Below are 19,455 nucleotides of genomic sequence, written 5' to 3' on the forward strand. Positions count from 1 at the left end.
TTTTTTTTTTTTTTTGCCAAAAACAATATGGAGTTAAATTTTAAAATATATACTAAACCATATCATTTTCAATCTCCCGAACCACTTAACGAGTCACAATCTCCGCCAAATTGGAATTCAGTAACCAATGCTCTTGTTGAATTACTTTTTTTGACGCTGCTTTATTATAAAAAAAAAGAAAGGAAAGTAGAATATATTTGATTTGATGTTACTAAATTACTAATTATGATCATCAGTAAGATAGGGGACAAGAGTGAAAGAGACATGGTCTCAAATATCATGGACAAGAGTATCCAATTATTTGATCCTCTTCTCTTTTTTACTAACGTTTTATTTTCTATTGTTTTCTTGATTTCATGGCCTGTTTTTGTCCAAATTGCGACTTTAAGATTACATTTGGATTATACGCATGATCATTTTCGTTTATAAATCTTTCTAAAATCTAATATACACTCTTTCCTTTCCTTAATATTTGAAAACCATCCTACCGTGACTCCGTGAGTGTGCTTATATAATTCAACAAAATATTTTATATACTAATGCATCTTAAATTAATGCGCGTTCTTAATTAACATGGAATCTAAATATGAATTCATCGTATTTGTACATATAAAGTCATAAAGGTTTAGTAACAGCGCGCCTAATCATAGCAGAATGATACGATACATTTAATAAAGGTACTAAAACATTCTTATTTTATAGAGTACAACAAAACACTTTGTTAAAGTATATATAAAACAATTAAGAAGAGAAAAAGGGATATTTTCGTAGCAACACATATGGGAAGATCACTTATATATTAAAAACAAAGAATTACCATGCATAAGTCATAACAAATCATATTTTCCTCTCACCAAAAAAAAAAACAAATAATATTTTTCTTTATTTATGCATCATAGTTAGGTTTACGATCTTCTTTTAAGTTGCTCACAAAAACAGTTAGATTTGCACTACTCAATATATCAAACCAACGAAAAAACTTAGTCAGATTTATTAGTTAGTCATAAATTCATGTTTAAGTGTGGCTGCTGCGTATATATATATAGGGAATCTGCGTATGCTGAAATTATTGGGATGATGCCATGATGGGAACCATTATGATCCCGGTACGACGAAATTTACAGAGCAAACACTCGAAACAATGAAATATATTTATGCACTAGTAGTCTATTAAAAAGATTTTGATTTCACCCGTATTTTAAACAAATAACATGTTATGTTACTCCATGACACGATATTTTAGTAATATCGTATCATATTAGTTTATCCCATATGACATGGTATACTAATTTTACTTATAACGATGTTTCCATTGAGGTTAATTTGCAATAATCTTTTAACTTTTGAATATCTAACAAATCAATGCAAAAATATTATATATATATATATATATATATATATATGTAAATTTATATTTCTCAGTTTCAGGTGGGCAGTTATAAGCAAGAAGTTGGTGAACATGTCAATCAATAAAAGCAATTAGACAGCTACGTATCATATATAAAACTATGCCATAAATTTACGTATATCTGATAATAAAGAGTGAATGGGCATACCATGTTCCATAACAACCTTGCATGCACGACGTCTCGTCATTCTCATGCACTCACCAATGCCTTAACTCATTGTAAACCACATACATAGTAACATAGCTATGTGAACATGTAATGTTGTTGCGCTCCAAAAATATGTAGACGACGATTGGTTTGGTTTTGATATATAGCGGATCTTTAAATCTGCATAGATATCAACAGTTTGTTTGGTGGATCAGATTGACCAAACATGTTATAGGTTTTACGTGTATTAAGCAAAAAAATAAAAAAAAATAATCAAGATATCTATATATGTCCAAATGTGCATATGTTGAAGAATAGTGCATGGTGGAAAATTTGCTATTGTGCTACTTATTGATTTTGGAGGCTTTTTTGTTTTATTACCAAAAAAACACTCGTCGTTTTTGACCTATAACTAATCTAATCAGATCAGAAATTGGATGAAACAAATTAATAGTAATACCTGGTCTAACACTTTCAAATTCATAACTTTGATAGGCGCTATAGTTTTCAGAAAATGAAAGATAACTCATATGTGTAATATAATGTACCTCACGTTATTTATAATCACAAATACAAAATTGTGTTTAAAACTACATGGTGCGTTTGCGTATTACGATTTACGAACCGACATACATCTGATATAGGCACATAGCTAGTGATGGTTTTTGAGTTAAATGAAAAAAATGGGAAATTGATTGAGAAAATGAAAGAGACATGAGAGGAAACGAATAAAGAGAGACCACGTGGACAGACCAAAACAAGTGGATATGACTTTAGCCCGCACGTGACGGGTGGCCAGTTTGTGTCTTGTGGTTGTCGCGCGTGCACACGTGTGAACCCCTTCTTTTTTTTGTTTTGTTTTGTCCGATCCCTATACAGTAATAATCTTCCTTCCTCACGTCACCTGTGGGCTCCATAAGCTCGAGAAAAATTTGGCAAAGGAAGTAGTAAAATTTGCTCCATTAAGATTTTTTTCTTGCTCCATTATTTTCTTTGAAATAACTATTATTATTTTTTTGGTTTTTGTAAAGGGTTTGCTACTTAAGTATGAGAACTAAAAGTTTTACACAAGAAGAATGTTCAAAATTTAGCCTTGCCGAAATTGTGAGACCAAATTTTAAAGCTTTTTAATGTGTTTAAATTATTTTAATCATAAGTTTAGTAATTTAACAACATCAAAATTGATATTTGGTGTACAAATTTATTGATACTATATATAATCAAAAACTAAAGTAACTTTAAGGAAACCAAAATATTACATGAAAATTTGCCCAAAATAAGTTAAGTTAAACAAAATTTTTTTTTATGTTTAGATCAGTTCGGTGTTATCTTAATTAGTAGATGAACTTAAAATCTAAAAAAGCATTTTTATTCGGGTTCAAATAGTTAGAAAGTAAAATTTTGAGTAAAGAAGATGAAATTGTTACAACTTACAACTTACAACTTGTAATAAATTGACGAAAATAATATTTAAAATATATTTTCTAAAAGAAAAAGAGGGAAATGTGAAAATGTGGAAAATGCACAACTCGAGAAATGACAAAGAAAAAGAAGAATGTTTTGTTGGATGCCCAAGACGATGATTGTTGTCAGTCACTGACTTGCAGCTTTTTGTCTCAAAGACGACACGGCGTCGTATCAACTACTTCTCTTTAGCTTCACCTTCCTCTCCCTGTATTGTACATTGATCCCAATATTGTTTCATTAGACACAGTACTCGAGATTATTTGTCCTAATAATTTAGGTTATTCCACGCGTGACATTAGACCTAACTTGCAATTTCAATAATTGCTGCATCAAGAAAGATCCAACAACAACATTTAGATTATATATCAGATGCATTAACATTGGATAGATCAAGACAACAAAATAGTAGTTGTTGCTGTTTGTTGGTTGATTGATTAGTCCAAATTCATCTCTATCTGTACAATTATTGATTTTGTCTTTTCTTTCCTTCTTTCATATGCCACAAGTTGTGTTACAGACACAAAGGCTATGATAGTTCAAGTACTTAAATTGTTATTCTCATTATTATAGCGTCTAAATTTTGTGTCAGATTCAGCTAATAGAAAAGTTGTTATGAAATTAGAATTTGATAGAGAATTGGTGGATATTCAGATAGAGAAAGTTGATATGAAATTTGTTTATTATCCTTAACAAAATTGTTTCAAAGGCCTGATAATAGTTTATTTCAAACCCAATCTAACATGGGCTTTAAAAGCCCAAAATGTAGCCTCATTTGTTTTCCCAAGTACAAGTAGGCGAGGAAAAATCAGAGTAACGTCTTCTTCATTCAGTTACGAAAACCATCAATGGCGACGGAGTCGTCGTCCCCGAGCTCTGTTCGGAAAGGTGAGTCTCCGATGAAATTCGGCAGTCGTGTCGACGGAATCTATGAATTGATCGATTCAATTACGTATATCTGTTGAAGATTTCTTGTAGGACTTCGTTTTGATATTTTCTAGGGTTTCTGTTTCTCTGACAGTTGTTGTTCATCTAAGAGCTACTGGAGGTGCTCCTATACTCAAACAATCTAAGTTCAAGGTATTAATCTTCCATAATCGATCTTCTCATGTTGAATTTGGTGGCTTTTAGTTTTGATGAAGAATTTGAGTGTAGATGTTTGCTAAACGTTGCTTGTTAAGTTTTTGATCATTATGTGTTGTGAATGTTGGTGTAAATAGATTCCAGGGACTGATAAATTTGCCAAAGTGATTGACTTTCTTAGAAGACAGCTTCATTCTGATTCGTTGGTAACAAAAAACACAGCTTCTCCTCTATTGGTATGAATCGTTTAGAATGCGATGATCTTGGTCTGACATTGCTCTTTTGTTTGTAAGTTTGTCTATGTGAATAGTGCTTTCTCGCCAAACCCTGATGAATCAGTCATTGATCTTTATAATGTAAGTCTTTGTTTGTTTATCACTGTTTGTGCACAAGTACCTTTTGAATTTGTCTTCTTATTGCTTACATGGTGCTGGTTTGGTATGTGTAGAACTTTGGATTTGATGGTAAACTGGTGGTTAACTATGCTTGTTCCATGGCATGGGGCTAAAACTGAAGACTACAGAATTCTCAAAGCTGTGTAAGCACATTATTTTCTTTTTCTGTTACTCTCTTTCTTCTCTGGTAAAGATAATCTACAAAACTTTGATGTGATGTGTTCTCCTATTGAACTTCAACTGAACTTTCTAGTTTCTTCAGTTCTGGAAGTTTAACCAAAATCTAAGTTACATCTTTTCATAACTGATGATGAGTGAAAGGACATGGTATATGAGTATCACCATTAAGTCGATTATAACTTGAGCTTTATTGTTTCAGGCTCGCGCTAGATGCTTGCTTTGTTGGAAAGATGACCTTTCAGATGAAAGTTGCTGTACATAACCAAGCAATGGAATTGAAAATTTTACCCTATATACATGTACATAAAGACCATATCAAACGTCAAAAACATTAGATTTTAGTCTCGTCTTTGTATTTTTCCGTCGGCTAAACAAAAGTCTCTTGTTCCAGTACTCAGAGATTCCAAAGAAGCGTTAAACATATTTCATCTGTGCCTTGCTCTTTGTTATCTATGCCAATGCAATGCTTATGCTTATTGTTTATCACTTTGTAAATTGAAAGAATATAAATAAATAGAACAAACGTTTATTCTTTCTATTAAAATAACGTTCAGTGGGACTATCTCAATAAGTTAAAATCATATGTTAAAAATTTTGTACTTCTTCCATGAAAGGATTTTGTTGGGAATTGGGATATAACAAATGGACAGTTTTGGTATTTTAATTTTTTTTTTATAAACAATTTGTTAGAATTATAACTAACTAGCAAAATCTAAACCTTTTTCTTACCCGGAAAATTAACTAACTTTTATATGTTCACCATATTTAGCCTTAATCCGTTATTCCCTCTGAATTTTCCCGGGAAAATTTTACCCTCTCTCAAAGTATTTTCTTAGGTCAATTGTTCCACCAATCAACCATCGTGACATCCATTTTCTTTGGAGACTCTTTTGAATTCAATTTGTCACAAAATCTTGGATTCAAACGGAGACTTGAACAAAACAGAGACAAGGTCATGTCTTTTTTCTACAGATGCCACATTCGGTGACGAAGACAAAGAAGACCGTTTTTTGATTCAATCTCATCAAAAATGGGTTTTCTTCAATCTCTCTTCGGATCTCGGAGCCTCTATGTTTTCATTCTCGCTCTGTTTTTCACCATTCATTGTTTCCTCCTCGTCCAATCACAAGACCCACCTTTGTTTCCACAATCTCCTCCTCCACCACCACCGCCTCCTCCTCCACCGCCGCCTCCTCCTCCACCACCACCACCTCCTCCGCCAGCTGTCAATATGAGCGTCGAAACAGGCATTCCTCCACCGCCTCCTCCAGTCACGGATATGATTAAGCCTCTGTCTTCTCCGCCGCCGCCTCAACCACCACCGAGGTCACAACCACCTCCGAAGCCTCCCCAAAAGAACCTGCCACGGCGGCATCCTCCTCCTCCTCGGTCTCCGGAGAAACCGAAAAGAGATGGTTTAAACAAAGGGAAGACGGTGGGACTAGTCTTTGTTGGGTTAATAGCAATGTTGCAGGTTATTGTTGTTGTATTCTTGGTTTTCAAGAGAAAGCAGCTTCTCAGCTTGAAAGACACTAATTAAGATTGTAACCATTTGTGGATTGACATTAACTCTTTTGTTAATTTGAGGCCATTGATTAGATTGAAGATTAGAGATGAGAGTGTATTAGGAGGAAAGAAACTGCAGTTTTTTTTTTAACTCTCTTATAAAATTGTTTCAGAAATCTCATGTGTTTGTCTTTCCAAGATCTATCTGATTCACCAAATGGTTTGGTTTGCACGAGTATCTTCGTCGGTTATAGTCCTTTAAAAGGCTTCTTTCCGCAATGTTTGGATGTGAGGTTCCAAGGTGCAGCTTTTATAAAATAATTGATGATGATGAGATGATGATTCAAACAACACGACATAGAGGCAATACAAATCCTAATCGTCAAAGCTTCTACCCTTAGTTCCATTCTTTTCTCTGTTTCTTGAGGGTCAATAAGAAAGAAAGAAAAAGCTTTGAAGAAGGAAGATAAGAACCAGACATAAGTACATAACCTTGGCTAGGGTTATTGTCTGGCTTACAATACATAGATCTCCAAGAGTTATATATCACATTTCGATTGTTTAAATGTATACACTGACTTATGTACAAAGCAAACCAAATTTTGATTCTAAAAAGACTAGCAGTACACTCTCTTCGAAACCGAAATTCTCTTCATCAAATTGAAGTTTTTTTAACTTGTTGTGGAAACAGACTTAGAAGCTAGCTGTTTTCCTTTGAAACTCAGAAAGAATATGCAATCTGTAGCAAGACCCTAGCGACCCGAGAAAACAAGCACAAGCACGGTGATCACAAGTGCAACAGAGAATATCAAAGCCTGCATACAATTTTTAAGCAAAATAGATTACGTTGGTAAATCCTCTTTTACTCACTTTTAAGAACGAAATGCATTTGGATCCGAGAACTCACAGCTATAGCAGAGGCAGCAAGACCAGATCTTTCCCGAGGATCTCTATGGTAATAGCTGATCAAATAAAGAAATGTAGCAACGTACCACGCAAACGGGAAGACGAATCCTAGAAGAAACCTAACATAAAGAGGTAAAAGATTCTGCTTCAACAAGACAATATATCCTCGATAATAATAAGAAAAAAGAGTGAGTGAGTACTCACGAGAACCATCCGATTCCAAAACCGAAGCAAGGAAGGGGCTTATAGAATTGTCCTAACTCAGAGTCCTCAGCATCATCACGGATTAGAACATACTTTCCTTTCTTTTGTTCCTCTAAATCTGCTAACAACATATTCAAACATTCACAAACAGTAAGAGATAAACAGCAAATAATGGTGTCACAAGAATCATGTAAACAAAAAGCTGAGTCCAACATTCACAAGGAACTCAAATAGTAAAAGATAAAAAACAAACAATGGTGTCACAAGAGAAATGGACAATTTGTGAACATACTCGAATTCATGGCGAAAGAAGTGCAATTTTGTAGCGCCGATTAAACTTCCTCTCACCAAGTAACCTGAACATCATTCAATCAGAAAATTGTCTCAGACAAAAATGATTAAATGTAAAAAAGACAAAGCTGAGTTTTTTTTCTCAAATGTCAGCTAATAAGAATCAGGAGAAATCTCAGAAAAGCTACATTTTCCGATATCCAAAAATTATTATGATGATCCAATACAGAAGATGAAAAAAAACGAACTTAATATAAACCCTAAGACGATGAGAGGGTTCTGGAAAAGAAAGCGATTAAGAAGAAAAAACTATTGATCCTGAGAGAAAAAGGACGAATTTTTCAGAGTAAAATCAAACGAGAAAGGGACAAAAAAATCACCAGAAAAGTTGTTCAAAGAAACTTGCCTCTGAGATAGAGAAAGAGAGACAAAATGAGAAAGAGAAAGAGAGAAAGATTGCCTGAGAGATTCGCGACCGTGACCGACGGGAAGAGAGATTCTTGCTTTCGTTGTCTAACGTTTTTTTCTTTTTCTTTTTGGTTCCTCTCAATTTTATTTTATTTATTATTTGTTTATTTCGTTTCCGACGAAGTTAGCTGAAGATTTTTATTGATTTTTTTGGGATATAATAATGGCTGAAAAGATATTTTTAATGGATTTAGACTTAAAACTGTGTAACATAAAACTGTGAATAACTGAATAAATTAATCAGATAACTATGTATGAAACATTATTGATAAAATAAATCAGAAAAAATCATTAAACCCATAAATAAATATGAGATTGAGTATTTAGGAAAAAACTTAGGATTTTGTTTTGCATTTAGGATCAAGTGACATTCAGAATGTATCGGAACAATCGAAACGTAATTTCTTTCCGTTTCCCGTTATTGAGACAAATCAAAATCACAACATTAATTTGTTTCTGGCTTTCTGCTACCACATGGAAAAAAACCCCAATGGATAATAAATAGAGTGACTTTGATTGAATACAAGCAGTTTTTTTTTACAACAATAAACAAGACTATAATGGATTGGTATGGACTCTTTTGCCATTCAAATGTTGAATATAGTGTAAAAATGTTGTTTTGATTTTTTTATTATTTTAAATAGAGATTACGAAAGCTCACTCACTCACTCAAATCCATCCACTTGTATCAACTATCAAGCATGGTTACAAAACCCATCCCATATAGGGTAGTACTTCACATGACAAAATAATGGGAGTTTTATTTCACAGCCCTCCTCAATGAACATTGAACAACCAGAACCAGCAAAGAATATCCTAAAATCCAGTTTACAGTGGAAATGCTGAATCCCTCACACCATATTTATTCAGAAAACAACAAAAGTCTTTTTTAGAAAAACCCGAAAGAAACAGAGGAAAACAAAGAAAATCTAATTGGTACAGAGACTCTTACGACAGCTTTTGATGTGTTTTTTTCCATTGCGTGGTTGGTTCTCTTTTAGAGTAACATAGATTTAGGGTTCTCGATGTATCCCTTAAATGCTTTCAACCATTCAGCTCCAATGGCACCTGCAGTAAGAAGAAGAATATTAGATTTCTACAATGATGATGAATGAATGAATCAATGATGATGAATGAACTGGATTACCGTCTACTACGCGATGGTCACAGCTCAGTGTAACAGGCATGTAAGAAGCAAAGTTGAATTGATCTGGACCGTTACCAGGGACAACTCTCTTTTCAGCTGTTTTTTTTTTTTTTAAGAATCAGACACAACACGAATCGGTTATTGGATCTTTGGTAAAGTAGTAAAAAAACTCTCTTCTGCATTGAGAGAGAGCATACCGGATCCAACTGCTAGAATGGCGGCTTGAGGTGGATTAACGACTGCACAGAATTGCTTGATGCCAAAAGGTCCTCCCAAGTTAGAGACAGTAAATGTTCCTCCCTGAGAAAACGAGATTATTAGCATGTTTACTGAAAGATATGATTAGTGAGTAAGATAATGAATTCTCTCACCTCATAATCTTCTGGCTTTAAGCTGTTCTCTTTTGCTTTTTGAGCTAATAACCGAACTTCTTCTCCAATTGTGGACAGACCCTTCCTGTCTGCGTCCTGGAATCAAGAAATTTATATAATTCAGCAATCTGAAGTTTGTGCTACAGCCAAGGGTTAAACACTATTTTGAACACACCTTCACAACAGGGACATACAGCCCGTTTTCTGTCTGCACCGCGACGTTGATGTTCACATTTTTAAACCTATAGAGAAAGGTTACAATGTTTGCTACCACAATCATATTCAAAAGTTTGTCAATGTACTTACTGGCGGATGTAATCGTCAGTCCATGAACTATTGCACTGAGGAACTTTTCTGAGAGCTAATGCAGCAGCCTAAAAACGCATGATATCAGTAGGATATTTTAGAAGATCTGTTGGCTTGCATGTAAAGTATACACAAGAAAGATGTACCTTAACAACAAGATCATTGACAGATATCCGTTTCCCACCAGAAGCCTCTTTGAATGAATTAAGCTGACTCCTCAGACTGCATTTACAAATTCGCTTAGTTTAGCTTACCCATTGACAGCGACTCAAAATACATCATCCAAACCTTTATACTTACGCCATAAGTTTGTCAACACATGTATCGACGGTTAAGTAATAGTGAGGGATAGTTTGCTTTGAGAATGCCAAACGTGAGGCTGTGACCTGTCAAAATTATAAAGTTAACGAACGAGATTTCAGAATCGTTGAACCTATTGAAACTGGCTTAAAGGCTGCGAGAGTAATATAGGTTTTACCTTTCGTATCTGAGAATGAGGGATGTCAACATAGTCCAAAGCTGGGGCCTTAGAATCAGTTGACTTAGATGGCTTCGCAGTAGCTCCTTTACCACTTGAAGCTGCACCATTGGAAGATGTATTACGACACAAGGATGAGTGATAACTGTAAACAGAGGCAAGAAAGGTCTGAAAGAAAAAGAAAGGAAAGGACGAGTCATGGAGTTACTTATACCTAAATACTCATCGATATCTGCCTTCACTATCCGTCCTTCAGGACCTGTGCCTTCGATGTCTGAGAGAGGCACCTGATGTTTTTTTAAATAAAGTAAACAAGAAGAAAAATTAAGCAGGAATAATAAGAAAAAACAGAATATTTAGAACACTGTGAAACTAACGTTATTATCTTCAGCCAACTTTCTTGCAAGAGGACTAGCAAAAACACGATCTCCTGTGGGAGGTGTGCTAGGCTTGGAGGCCTTCGGTTCAGGAGGCGATGATGGCTGTTTGACCTTCTCTTCCTTTGGTGGGGCAGGAGTTGGTTCTGCTTTTGTAGGAGCGGCATCAGCAGTAGATGATGGGGTGTAATCTTTGAACTTTCCAATGTCCTCTTCATCTTCAACTGTAATAGCAATTACCTATTTGAAAGCAAAAAAAAATGACATTATCCAAATAATTTCAATTAACATTTCCACAAATGGACTGTGGATCCTAATATCAATACCCGTAGCCCCATGAGAAACCATGATAATACATAACTCTACAGAAAGCAGACAATTTTCATACCTCGCCGACTTGAATTTCTTTTGAACCTTCCGCCTTTACAATCTTGGCGAGATAGCCCTCTTCCATGCATTCCATTTCGACAGTTGCTTTGTCCTACTGAACATAACCTAGTCAGAGTTATTTCCAAAACATGAAAATAAAAATACGGAAATGAGACTCAATCTACATTGACATTACAGTTTCAACTTCACAGAGTACTTCCCCAGGAGCAACTTTATCACCTTCTTTTTTCAGCCACCTGGCGATGTTACCCTAAAAATTGGAAAAAGCTTATTAGAACATAAAGATAAAACGGACATAAGTTTTGATCAAGAGGTAAATAAAGATCCATGCCTCAGTCATTGTTGGCGAGAGAGAAGGCATCCCGATCTCTTGATGAGGAGGCAGATCTGAAACACATTTTCAGAAATTCTAGGTAAAATGAACCAATGTAAAGCTCATACCATTTAGCATTCTTAAGTTACGCAATTGATTAAGCACTATGCAATTGTCTTAGTAGGATCTTGCAGTAAAGCCGTCATCCAGATACTGTATCCAAGGAAGGAATGACCTTTTTCTAGCAAAGTCATTAAATATGATATTGCTCAAGTAAAACCAGATGAATGGCAATGTGAAACAGATTATCCTTAGCTAAAATGGAGTCGCTGAATATGTATGTAAGATCAAGGTGGAAACTACAAGAGTAAAGTGAACAAAAGCTCATAAAACAAATTTAAAGGTCAGGGAGAAAAAGCTGACTACCTGAACCCGATGAAAATCCTCTAGCTGATTGCATCAAACTGGTATGCAGAAAAAAAAGTTTATAGTTAGGAATAAAAAGTATCTATACAAGCAGGCAGCTAAGGCTAATGCACATCCGCCACATAGAGTAAGAGAATGAGACTGAACCATGAAAATTCTTTTCCAAATATTGGCCTTCCCATTGCACTGCTTAGATTTGATCTCGTAGTTGAAAAAATAATGGACACCGGTAACTACATCAAGACCATGTAAAACTCTTAAGGTTTCTGCTAACTAGTCAACATGATTCAACGAGAAGAGACTCAGCTACACAGCTACAGAGAACAGTAAGGAACTTACAGTGCTGGTGCTACATATGGAAATCCTCTCCAGTGGGGGATAACCAAGACGGGAATTGAAAGTATCTGAAGACCATAACAAAAAAAAAAGCTGAAGCAACAAGCAGAGAGTCTCACAGATACTAACCATAAAACCATACAAAAGTACAAATGGAAAATTTCTACCTCAAAAGGATAATATTACCTTCTCTGTTCAGAGGAGCTCGATTAGTATTCGAGTAGTAGCGGATCGTTGCAGCATTCTCACGGCGTAGTAAAGTGGAAACATCCTTCAACTGTCAATTACAAAAAAAATTAAAACAAGTGGCGTTACAGATCTCAATCATCTCTAAGAAGCAAGCTGACACATAAATCACAAATGATCATAGAGCTCTAAATCTAGCTAATTTTAGCACATTGCTCGTAAGTAAAAACAATTCTAGATTATTACAATTCAACTGAATTTCTAAAAGCAGAAAGAATTCGTCATAACCCAATTTCGTAATATCAATACTCGATCGCTGAAGAAGATAAAAAGATAACAAAATGAACGGAGGAAAAATGTAATCGAGAAACAGTTACCTTCTTGGAATGATTAATGATGCGTGACGCATAAGCCATTGATGCACTATCGTTACGATTTTCGTTTCGCAGCTCTAACTAGTAACTATGGAAGAAGAAAACTTTTTGGTTTGGACTGTTTAGTTTTTTTTTTCTCTTTATTACTAGAAATTGTTTTTTTGTTGCTCTCAGCTTTCTGATTTACCAAGAGACAGCAAAATTGTTAAGGACTTTATCATCGGAGCATAATTGTACGGTCGAGATTAAAGCTGACTTTAATTATAGGCCTGAGGACAGGCCCATTAAGGACTTATAATGGCCCAATCGTATTGCTATATTTATGATTTTGCAGTTGGGAAATTAAAAGAAGTAGAAAAGCGGGAAACAGAGAATTAGTTACGTCTTCTTCTCCGACGAGACGACTGCGATTGAGTTTTTTTGAAGATCTCAAATTCAAAGGTATATAGATTTAATATTTATCTTCTTCCATGGAAACCGAATGACATTTACGCGAATGATCAAAATCTTTATTTCTTCTTTTGTTTTTTCAGAGACGAGCCTTCTTAAGTGGCCAAGGATTCTGAAGATAGTTCATCAGCTGCGAACGATTCCTCTGGGTTCGTGAAATCTTGGGTTCTTTAATCTCAAATCCAAAATGGCATAATTTCTGATTAAAATCGACGCCAAGTTTTGGGAAATCAAAGAGCTCGATCACAACGATATGCGATCAATTTCTTGATCTTTTAACCCCTAATTTGCCACTTTCTTTCTATTTTGCAGCGAAGAGCCTTCTTCTTCAGCGGCCATGGATTCTGCAGATGCGAACGTTACCTTTGAGTTTGTGACCTTTTTGGATTCTTGAACAGAAATGTTTTGAAATTGATCTTTGCTTTCTGGTTTGTTTTGATACTTTTGTTTCTTCAGGTACACGTTAAGTTTAGATGATATGGTTTTTGAAGCTTTATCAACAATAGATGATGAACATGATGGAACTGGTCGTGATGTCGATGGGATTTTCAAATTTAACAATGTTAGTAGAATCTCTTTCCCTCTACCTATAAGTATCCGTTTTCAGGTTTGATCTTAGATGATGATGATGATGATGATGACATGTATAGCTTGTTTGGATACTAGTTTGAAAGTTGTTCTTGTGGTTAATATAAATTTCAGGACCGGTACGTGATACCGGATAATTCTAGGGAGCGATTGAGAGGCGAGGTTGAAAAACTAGTTGCTGAAAGAAAAATAGAGAAGGTAACTCCATACATTGCCTAATACCAAATGCAAGTTGCGAGATAGCGTTATAGAATTTTGTTTGGTCAGCTCAGTAAAAAAAAACTTGCAAATGCAGGTAGGAAACCGCTACATGATGATGATGCCCCAACGTGTTCCTGCTACTAGAGAAGATTCCACAACGCCACAACGTGATCCTCAGGCAGAAGCAGTAGCAAAACTAGTCGCAGAGACAGAACACTTAGAGTTCCAAGCAAAAGAGGCTCAAGAACTTGCAGATAGATACAGTTTGATGCTAAATTCCGAATGCATAATCTTGGAGTTAGCCGTAGAAATCCTTAACCGATGTAATGTCCAACTCTTATCCACATCATCATCATCATCATCATAACCATCATCATCATCATCACTGGCCTTTTGCTTTGTTCCTTGCAGGTGCTAATGGTCAAATGATTTTCCTCTGTACTTCTCTCGTACCAAGAGCACCAGAAGAAAATCCTCAGATGGACGCAGTAGCAAAATTAATCGCCGAGGCAGAACACTTGGAGTTCCAAGCAAAAGAGGCACAAGAACTTGCAGATAAACACGCCCAGTTGCTAGAATTAGAAAGCGAGATAATCTTGCAGTTAGCCGTAGAAATCTTTAACCGATGTACGTAATGTCCACCTCTTAACCACATCATCATCATAATTCAAAACCATCATCATCATCACTGCCTTTTTGCTTTGTTCCTTGCAGGTGCTAATGGTCAAAAGATTTTCCTGCGGTAAAAGCGTTGATCTTCTGGTCCGGTTCAATGTGGATGTATTCGATTACCGGTTCTTTCATAGCTTTTTTGGCTTTTGAGTTTTAAAAAAAAAAGTGTTTAAATTTCATTTGTAACTGATCGATTTTGTCACTTCTGTGTAGATTAGAGGTTAAACGATTTTGATTGTAAAGGCAACAATGTAATCTTTTTCTTTTTGTTGATAAAAAGTTTGTGCATTGCATTTGCAGATAATTTTTTTGTAGAATTTAATCTATTTTTCTAATACATTAAAAAAAAAGCAGTGTGAGACTCTTTCTAAACGAATTATATTTAACGATCGAGATTAGTTTTTAGTCCTGAGATCAGTGATCAATTTAGGAGAGTTGACTACAATTTCAATTTTACTTTTGTAATTAGTGGGCCTTATTGTTAGCCCATTATATGCTTATAATGTGGTTTTCTGAATACGGGGGAAATTAAAGTTGACTTTAACTCTAGACCTGGTTTAGGCCCTCTAAGAACTTGTAACGGCCCAATTAGATTGCTATATATTCACGATTGTGCAGTTGGAAATATTAAAACCAAAAAAAAAAAATAGAAAGGCGGGAAAGAGAGTTAGTTACATCGTCTTCTCCGGCGAGACAAGACGACTGCGATTGGATTTCTCTGAAGCGCAGGTATATAAGTGATAGATCACCATTGATACTCTTCAAGAAGATCCCATTCAATTCAAGCTTTATCGAGTAAGATCTTTATTTTATTCCATGGAAACCGATTTGAGATTTACACGAATGATCCAAATACGTCTCATATCATGCGATTTCAAGACGAAAATGGCGTAGTTTTATTCAATCGAAGGCAATTTTGAAGATATCAAAAAGATCGATGCTTCAATTGCTTGATCTCTAACGTGTCAGTTTCTTTCTTTTTGTTCAGCGACGATCCTTCTTCAGTGGCCATGGTTTCTGGAGATACAAAATCGGATGCGAACAACGTTACTTATGGGTTCGTGAACTTTTGTATTTCCCAAAGCCAATTTTGTGGAAATGAGAGAGATCGATCGATGCTTAAAGCTCTGCTTCAACTAATAATGTCAATTTCTTTCTCTTTTTTTCAGAGACCTTCCTTCTTCTCCAGCGGCTACGGATTCTTCAGAACCTTCTTCCTATGCGTTAGTGAATTTTATTGTATTCTTTAGAACCAATCTTTTAGAATTGATCTTTGCTTTTCTGGTTATGTTTTGATTGATTTGTTATCTCATTTTCAGTGAACAGCTTGAAAGGCTCATGATGATAGATTCAGAAGAAGACCGGGGTCCCTCTGGGTTTGTGACCTTCTCGATTCTTTAACCACCAATCTTTGTTTTCTCTGGTCTATCTATGTTTTGATATTACTCTTTTTTTGTTGGTTTTGTTTCAGGTTTACGACTGATGAATTGATCTTTCAGGCTTTAGAAACAGTCTACGAGAATCATAATGGTCTTGATGTCGATGCGATTTTCACTTTTATCAAGGTTAGGAGGATCTCTCTGTCTCTATAAGTATCTGTGTTTCATGGTCATATCTCATGAGTAGTGTATATTGGTTCTGAAATGTGAGTCAATAGCGGGATTACACAATGGAACATTAGGATCTGAAAATTTGACTTCATGTTCCATCCCCTAAAAGTCTTCCTTTTAAAGTCTTGGTTTTGTTGATTCCTCCGTTGTTCTTGATCAACTAACCATCATGTTCTTGTGGTTAATATAAATTGCAGGAAAGGAACGAGTTACAGGAAGATTTTAGGGAGCGGTTGGAAAACCAGCTGAGATATCTAGTTTCTGAAGGCCAAGTATACAAGGTAACTAGTTTTTCAGAGTTGCCTCACACTAATGTTAAGATTCAGTAGTTTTGTTTGATCAGTTCAGAAAAACGGAAAAAAAAACTTGTAAATGCAGGTAGGAAACCTCTACAAGATCCCCCGTGGTGTATTTGATACTCCAGTTGTGTCAGTAGGAGATTCAAATCAAAGAGAAACCATGGATCCAGAAGATTCCACGGGCACAAAGGCACAAGACACACCAAGTACTTGTGCTTCTTTCGCACCACCAACAACAGAAGTAGATCCTCGGATAATCGCATTAGCAAAAGAAGTCGCAGAGGCAGAACACTTGGAGTTGGAAGCAAAAGAGGCATACGAACTTGCAGATAAACACGCCCAGTTGCTAAAATTAGAAAGCAACATAACCTTGCAGTTAGCCGTAGAAATCCTTAATCGATGTAAGTAATGTCCACCTCTTAACCTTTTATCATCATCATCATCACTGACTTTTTCATTTGATTTGGTCCTTGCAGGTGCTAACGGTGAAAAGATTTTCCTGCTGTAAAAGCTTTGACCTTCTGGTCCGGTTCAAGGTGGATATATTCGATCACCGGTTTCTTTTTAGTGTTTTTGGTTTTGAGTAAAAAAAAGAGTGTAGATATGAAATGTGATTTCATTTGACTAACTAGTCATAGTTTGTTACTTTGTGGTTAAATGATTTTGGTTGTGAAGGCAACAGACTATTCTGTTAGTTTTTGTTAATACAAGTTTTTACAGATAATGCCAATCTTAAGAATTGAATAGGTTTTTCTAATACATAACATAAGAAAGAAAAAAAGAAAGTGTGTCATGGTGTCTTTAGCAAGTATTTTTAACGGTCGAGATTAATTTCAAATACTGATCAAGAAAGAAAAAAATTAGTTATGAGAATTACAATTTTATAATGGGCCTCATTGTAAGCCCATTATAAGCTTACATAGGACTTTTATGAGTTTTTGTTCTCAGTCTGTCCCTTTAATTGTTTTTTGGCTCTTCTATCGCCCATCGCTTGGGAGATTAAAGTCTGAACTTTTTGATCTCAAGCTTCTCCATCTCTCCCTCAACTCAAGCTCCTGGTTCGGAACTATTTACTTTCCTATGCGATTGGTTGTTTATAAGTTGATTTCAGAGTTCGGATTCTTGTACTCATTAGATGTCCATATAGGTCTTGTTTACTGGTTTAATTGGGGTTTTATCAAGGAAATAAAGAGTGTTTAGGGTTTGAATTTCCGTGTTTGCAGATGGCGAGCAATATCATCTTGTTCGAGGATATCTTCGTGGTCGATCAGTTAGACCCTGATGGCAAAAAGTTCGATAAAGGTATACACTTTATTAGCCTCACTCACGATTTCTAGTACTTCTCATGGCTTACATCGACGTTTGTTCATAGCTGTTTAGTTCATGTATGTATTGTGAATGAGTTCTTCCGTTTATCCTTTTTTGGTCTGAGTGTGTGGGTTTTGTGGAAAAATTTAACTTTTTAAGTTTTTAGTCTCCCCCAAGTTTTGTTCTGTCTTCAGATTGAGTGGCTTTCTCTTAAACCTACAATGATTTTTGTTGTGTTTGTGGTTACAGTTACTCGCGTTCAAGCTACGAGCCACAACTTGGAAATGTTTATGCATTTAGATGTTAATACAGAGGTTTATCCATTGGCTGTTGGTGATAAGTTCACACTTGCGTTGGCTCCTACGCTGAATCTCGATGGAACCCCTGATACCGGTTATTTTACTCCGGTAATAAACTCTACTGCTTTTTATTTAGTTGTTTTGTTTTGAGTATATACACAGTCTCTTGTTTGCTTGGCCAAATTTCCATGAATGGTAACTTTGAACCCGTATCTGGATTTTGTTAGGATATAACTGTTAATGCTGCTAAATGGTTGATATTATAACTCTGTTGGCTGATTCGAGAAGCCTGTCTATCTAGGAATAAGAGGAGACATGGAATTTTAACAAGCTTTAGTTCTTGAATCTTCAAGATCTAAATTTGAAAACCAAGAATGTGTATGCATATCTAAACATTAATCTTATCTAGTTTTCATCTCGATACATTACAGGGAGCAAAGAAAACACTTGCCGATAAGTATGAATACATAATGCACGGGAAGCTTTACAAGATCTCTGAGCGTGACGGCAAAACTCCAAAAGCGTAAGAATCCCATATAACCCCCCCATATCAAAATAATTCAATCCAATTCAACTCACATATCAAACCATCATGTTTTATTTTATTTTCTTTAAATTATGTGTTTCCAGAGAGCTATATGTTTCGTTTGGCGGCCTCCTGATGTTGCTTAAGGGAGATCCAGCTCACATTTCTCACTTCGAACTCGACCAGAGGCTCTTCCTACTCATGAGGAAGCTGTGAGGTGCCATTTTTTCGGATAAAAACTGAATTAATAGAGAGCTTGATCTAATGTTTAACTTTTACTACTTCAACTCTTGCAATTTTCATGAAGCAACTCTTGTGCAAAAGCAAGTTTTTCCGTTCCGTTTTAAATCCCATTCCACAAATTGACTGCTCCGGTCCGGTGAAATGTACTATTTGTAGCTCTAAGCTATTGATGAAGATAAGCAATTGAGACCAAGAACATAACAAAAAACACAGACAAAGACACAGTTTTTTTTTTGGTCAAGGACACAGTTTTGTTTCTTCTCTAACCAATTTTCACTACACTCTTATCTTCTAACAACAATATGAAGCAATAAAGCTCGAAAAATAGATTCTGAGCCAAAAATAGAGTGTTTTCTCTAATCCATGCTTGTGTTTTCTCTAGTCCATGTTTGTGTTCTTGCTTCTTTGAGACTGGGAGAATATATCTTGGACGGTCGAGATTAGTCTTAAAAATTCTGAACAGATCAAGATTTAATTTTAAATCTGTATAGTGGGCCATGTT

At 35.5% G+C, this 19,455-nt stretch overlaps 7 protein-coding genes across 17 annotated transcripts; 5 read left to right on the plus strand and 2 right to left on the minus strand.

Annotated features, from left to right (window-relative positions):
* The first annotated feature begins 3,816 nt into the window (after nt 1–3,816).
* Nucleotides 3,817–5,232, plus strand: ATG12A (Ubiquitin-like superfamily protein). 3 transcript variants are annotated; one of them, NM_104299.3, is made up of 6 exons: nt 3,822–3,908; nt 4,042–4,100; nt 4,241–4,309; nt 4,397–4,459; nt 4,552–4,641; nt 4,878–5,232. In NM_104299.3, exons 1-5 carry the CDS (start codon nt 3,869–3,871, stop codon nt 4,609–4,611), a joined length of 291 nt encoding a protein of 96 aa, NP_175823.1. In that variant the 5' UTR covers nt 3,822–3,868; the 3' UTR covers nt 4,612–4,641; nt 4,878–5,232. The 3 variants fall into 3 exon arrangements, with proteins under 3 accessions (NP_001185219.1, NP_175823.1, NP_001320241.1); NM_001333633.1 differs by lacking the exon at nt 4,878–5,232 and having other exon boundaries at nt 3,836–3,908; nt 4,552–4,739; NM_001198290.1 differs by lacking the exons at nt 4,241–4,309; nt 4,397–4,459 and having other exon boundaries at nt 3,817–3,908; nt 4,878–5,206.
* A 236-nt stretch (nt 5,233–5,468) lies between these two features.
* On the plus strand, nt 5,469–6,321 carry AT1G54215 (proline-rich family protein). The gene has a single exon (NM_148590.2). It carries the CDS (start codon nt 5,709–5,711, stop codon nt 6,216–6,218), a length of 510 nt encoding a protein of 169 aa, NP_683431.1. The 5' UTR covers nt 5,469–5,708; the 3' UTR covers nt 6,219–6,321.
* A 152-nt stretch (nt 6,322–6,473) lies between these two features.
* AT1G54217 (Ribosomal protein L18ae family) lies at nt 6,474–8,146 on the minus strand. Of its 8 annotated transcripts, none has more exons than NM_001333635.1 (5): nt 7,992–8,046; nt 7,587–7,650; nt 7,295–7,412; nt 7,092–7,209; nt 6,474–6,999 (listed from the first exon to the last, which is right to left on the minus strand). In NM_001333635.1, exons 2-5 carry the CDS (start codon nt 7,594–7,596, stop codon nt 6,937–6,939), a joined length of 309 nt encoding a protein of 102 aa, NP_001321221.1. In that variant the 5' UTR covers nt 7,597–7,650; nt 7,992–8,046; the 3' UTR covers nt 6,474–6,936. The 8 variants fall into 8 exon arrangements, with proteins under 8 accessions (NP_001321221.1, NP_001321218.1, NP_001321219.1 ...); NM_001333638.1 differs by having other exon boundaries at nt 6,512–6,999; nt 7,295–7,415; nt 8,046–8,146; NM_202293.2 differs by having other exon boundaries at nt 6,512–6,999; nt 8,046–8,140.
* Nucleotides 8,147–8,616: 470 nt separating this feature from the next.
* On the minus strand, nt 8,617–12,936 carry AT1G54220 (Dihydrolipoamide acetyltransferase, long form protein). Of its 2 annotated transcripts, NM_001036109.1 has the most exons (20): nt 12,761–12,901; nt 12,384–12,474; nt 12,201–12,265; nt 12,009–12,094; nt 11,862–11,899; nt 11,454–11,509; nt 11,298–11,372; nt 11,121–11,213; nt 10,733–10,972; nt 10,570–10,642; nt 10,356–10,456; nt 10,178–10,263; nt 10,024–10,099; nt 9,878–9,945; nt 9,747–9,813; nt 9,572–9,667; nt 9,398–9,500; nt 9,201–9,296; nt 9,006–9,121; nt 8,628–8,895 (listed from the first exon to the last, which is right to left on the minus strand). In NM_001036109.1, exons 1-19 carry the CDS (start codon nt 12,797–12,799, stop codon nt 9,051–9,053), a joined length of 1,620 nt encoding a protein of 539 aa, NP_001031186.1. In that variant the 5' UTR covers nt 12,800–12,901; the 3' UTR covers nt 8,628–8,895; nt 9,006–9,050. The 2 variants fall into 2 exon arrangements, with proteins under 2 accessions (NP_564654.1, NP_001031186.1); NM_104300.4 differs by having other exon boundaries at nt 8,617–9,121; nt 12,761–12,936.
* A 172-nt stretch (nt 12,937–13,108) lies between these two features.
* On the plus strand, nt 13,109–14,956 carry AT1G54230 (Winged helix-turn-helix transcription repressor DNA-binding protein). Its single transcript, NM_104301.2, has 8 exons — nt 13,109–13,198; nt 13,291–13,356; nt 13,520–13,576; nt 13,664–13,769; nt 13,910–13,993; nt 14,091–14,319; nt 14,408–14,623; nt 14,711–14,956. Exons 3-8 carry the CDS (start codon nt 13,545–13,547, stop codon nt 14,740–14,742), a joined length of 699 nt encoding a protein of 232 aa, NP_175825.2. The 5' UTR covers nt 13,109–13,198; nt 13,291–13,356; nt 13,520–13,544; the 3' UTR covers nt 14,743–14,956.
* A 352-nt stretch (nt 14,957–15,308) lies between these two features.
* AT1G54240 (winged-helix DNA-binding transcription factor family protein) lies at nt 15,309–17,299 on the plus strand. Its single transcript, NM_104302.4, has 8 exons — nt 15,309–15,463; nt 15,657–15,725; nt 15,838–15,891; nt 15,988–16,044; nt 16,140–16,233; nt 16,476–16,559; nt 16,657–16,978; nt 17,054–17,299. The coding sequence occupies exons 2-8, from the start codon at nt 15,679–15,681 to the stop codon at nt 17,083–17,085; spliced, it is 690 nt and encodes a 229-aa protein (NP_175826.2). The 5' UTR covers nt 15,309–15,463; nt 15,657–15,678; the 3' UTR covers nt 17,086–17,299.
* Nucleotides 17,300–17,528: 229 nt separating this feature from the next.
* NRPB8A (RNA polymerase Rpb8) lies at nt 17,529–19,279 on the plus strand. The gene is made up of 5 exons (NM_104303.3): nt 17,529–17,635; nt 17,801–17,879; nt 18,135–18,292; nt 18,616–18,707; nt 18,815–19,279. The coding sequence occupies exons 2-5, from the start codon at nt 17,801–17,803 to the stop codon at nt 18,924–18,926; spliced, it is 441 nt and encodes a 146-aa protein (NP_175827.1). The 5' UTR covers nt 17,529–17,635; the 3' UTR covers nt 18,927–19,279.
* The last annotated feature ends 176 nt before the right edge of the window (nt 19,280–19,455 follow it).

This window comes from Arabidopsis thaliana (genome assembly GCF_000001735.4).
Source record: "Arabidopsis thaliana chromosome 1 sequence".
Lineage (NCBI taxonomy): Eukaryota > Viridiplantae > Streptophyta > Magnoliopsida > Brassicales > Brassicaceae > Arabidopsis > Arabidopsis thaliana.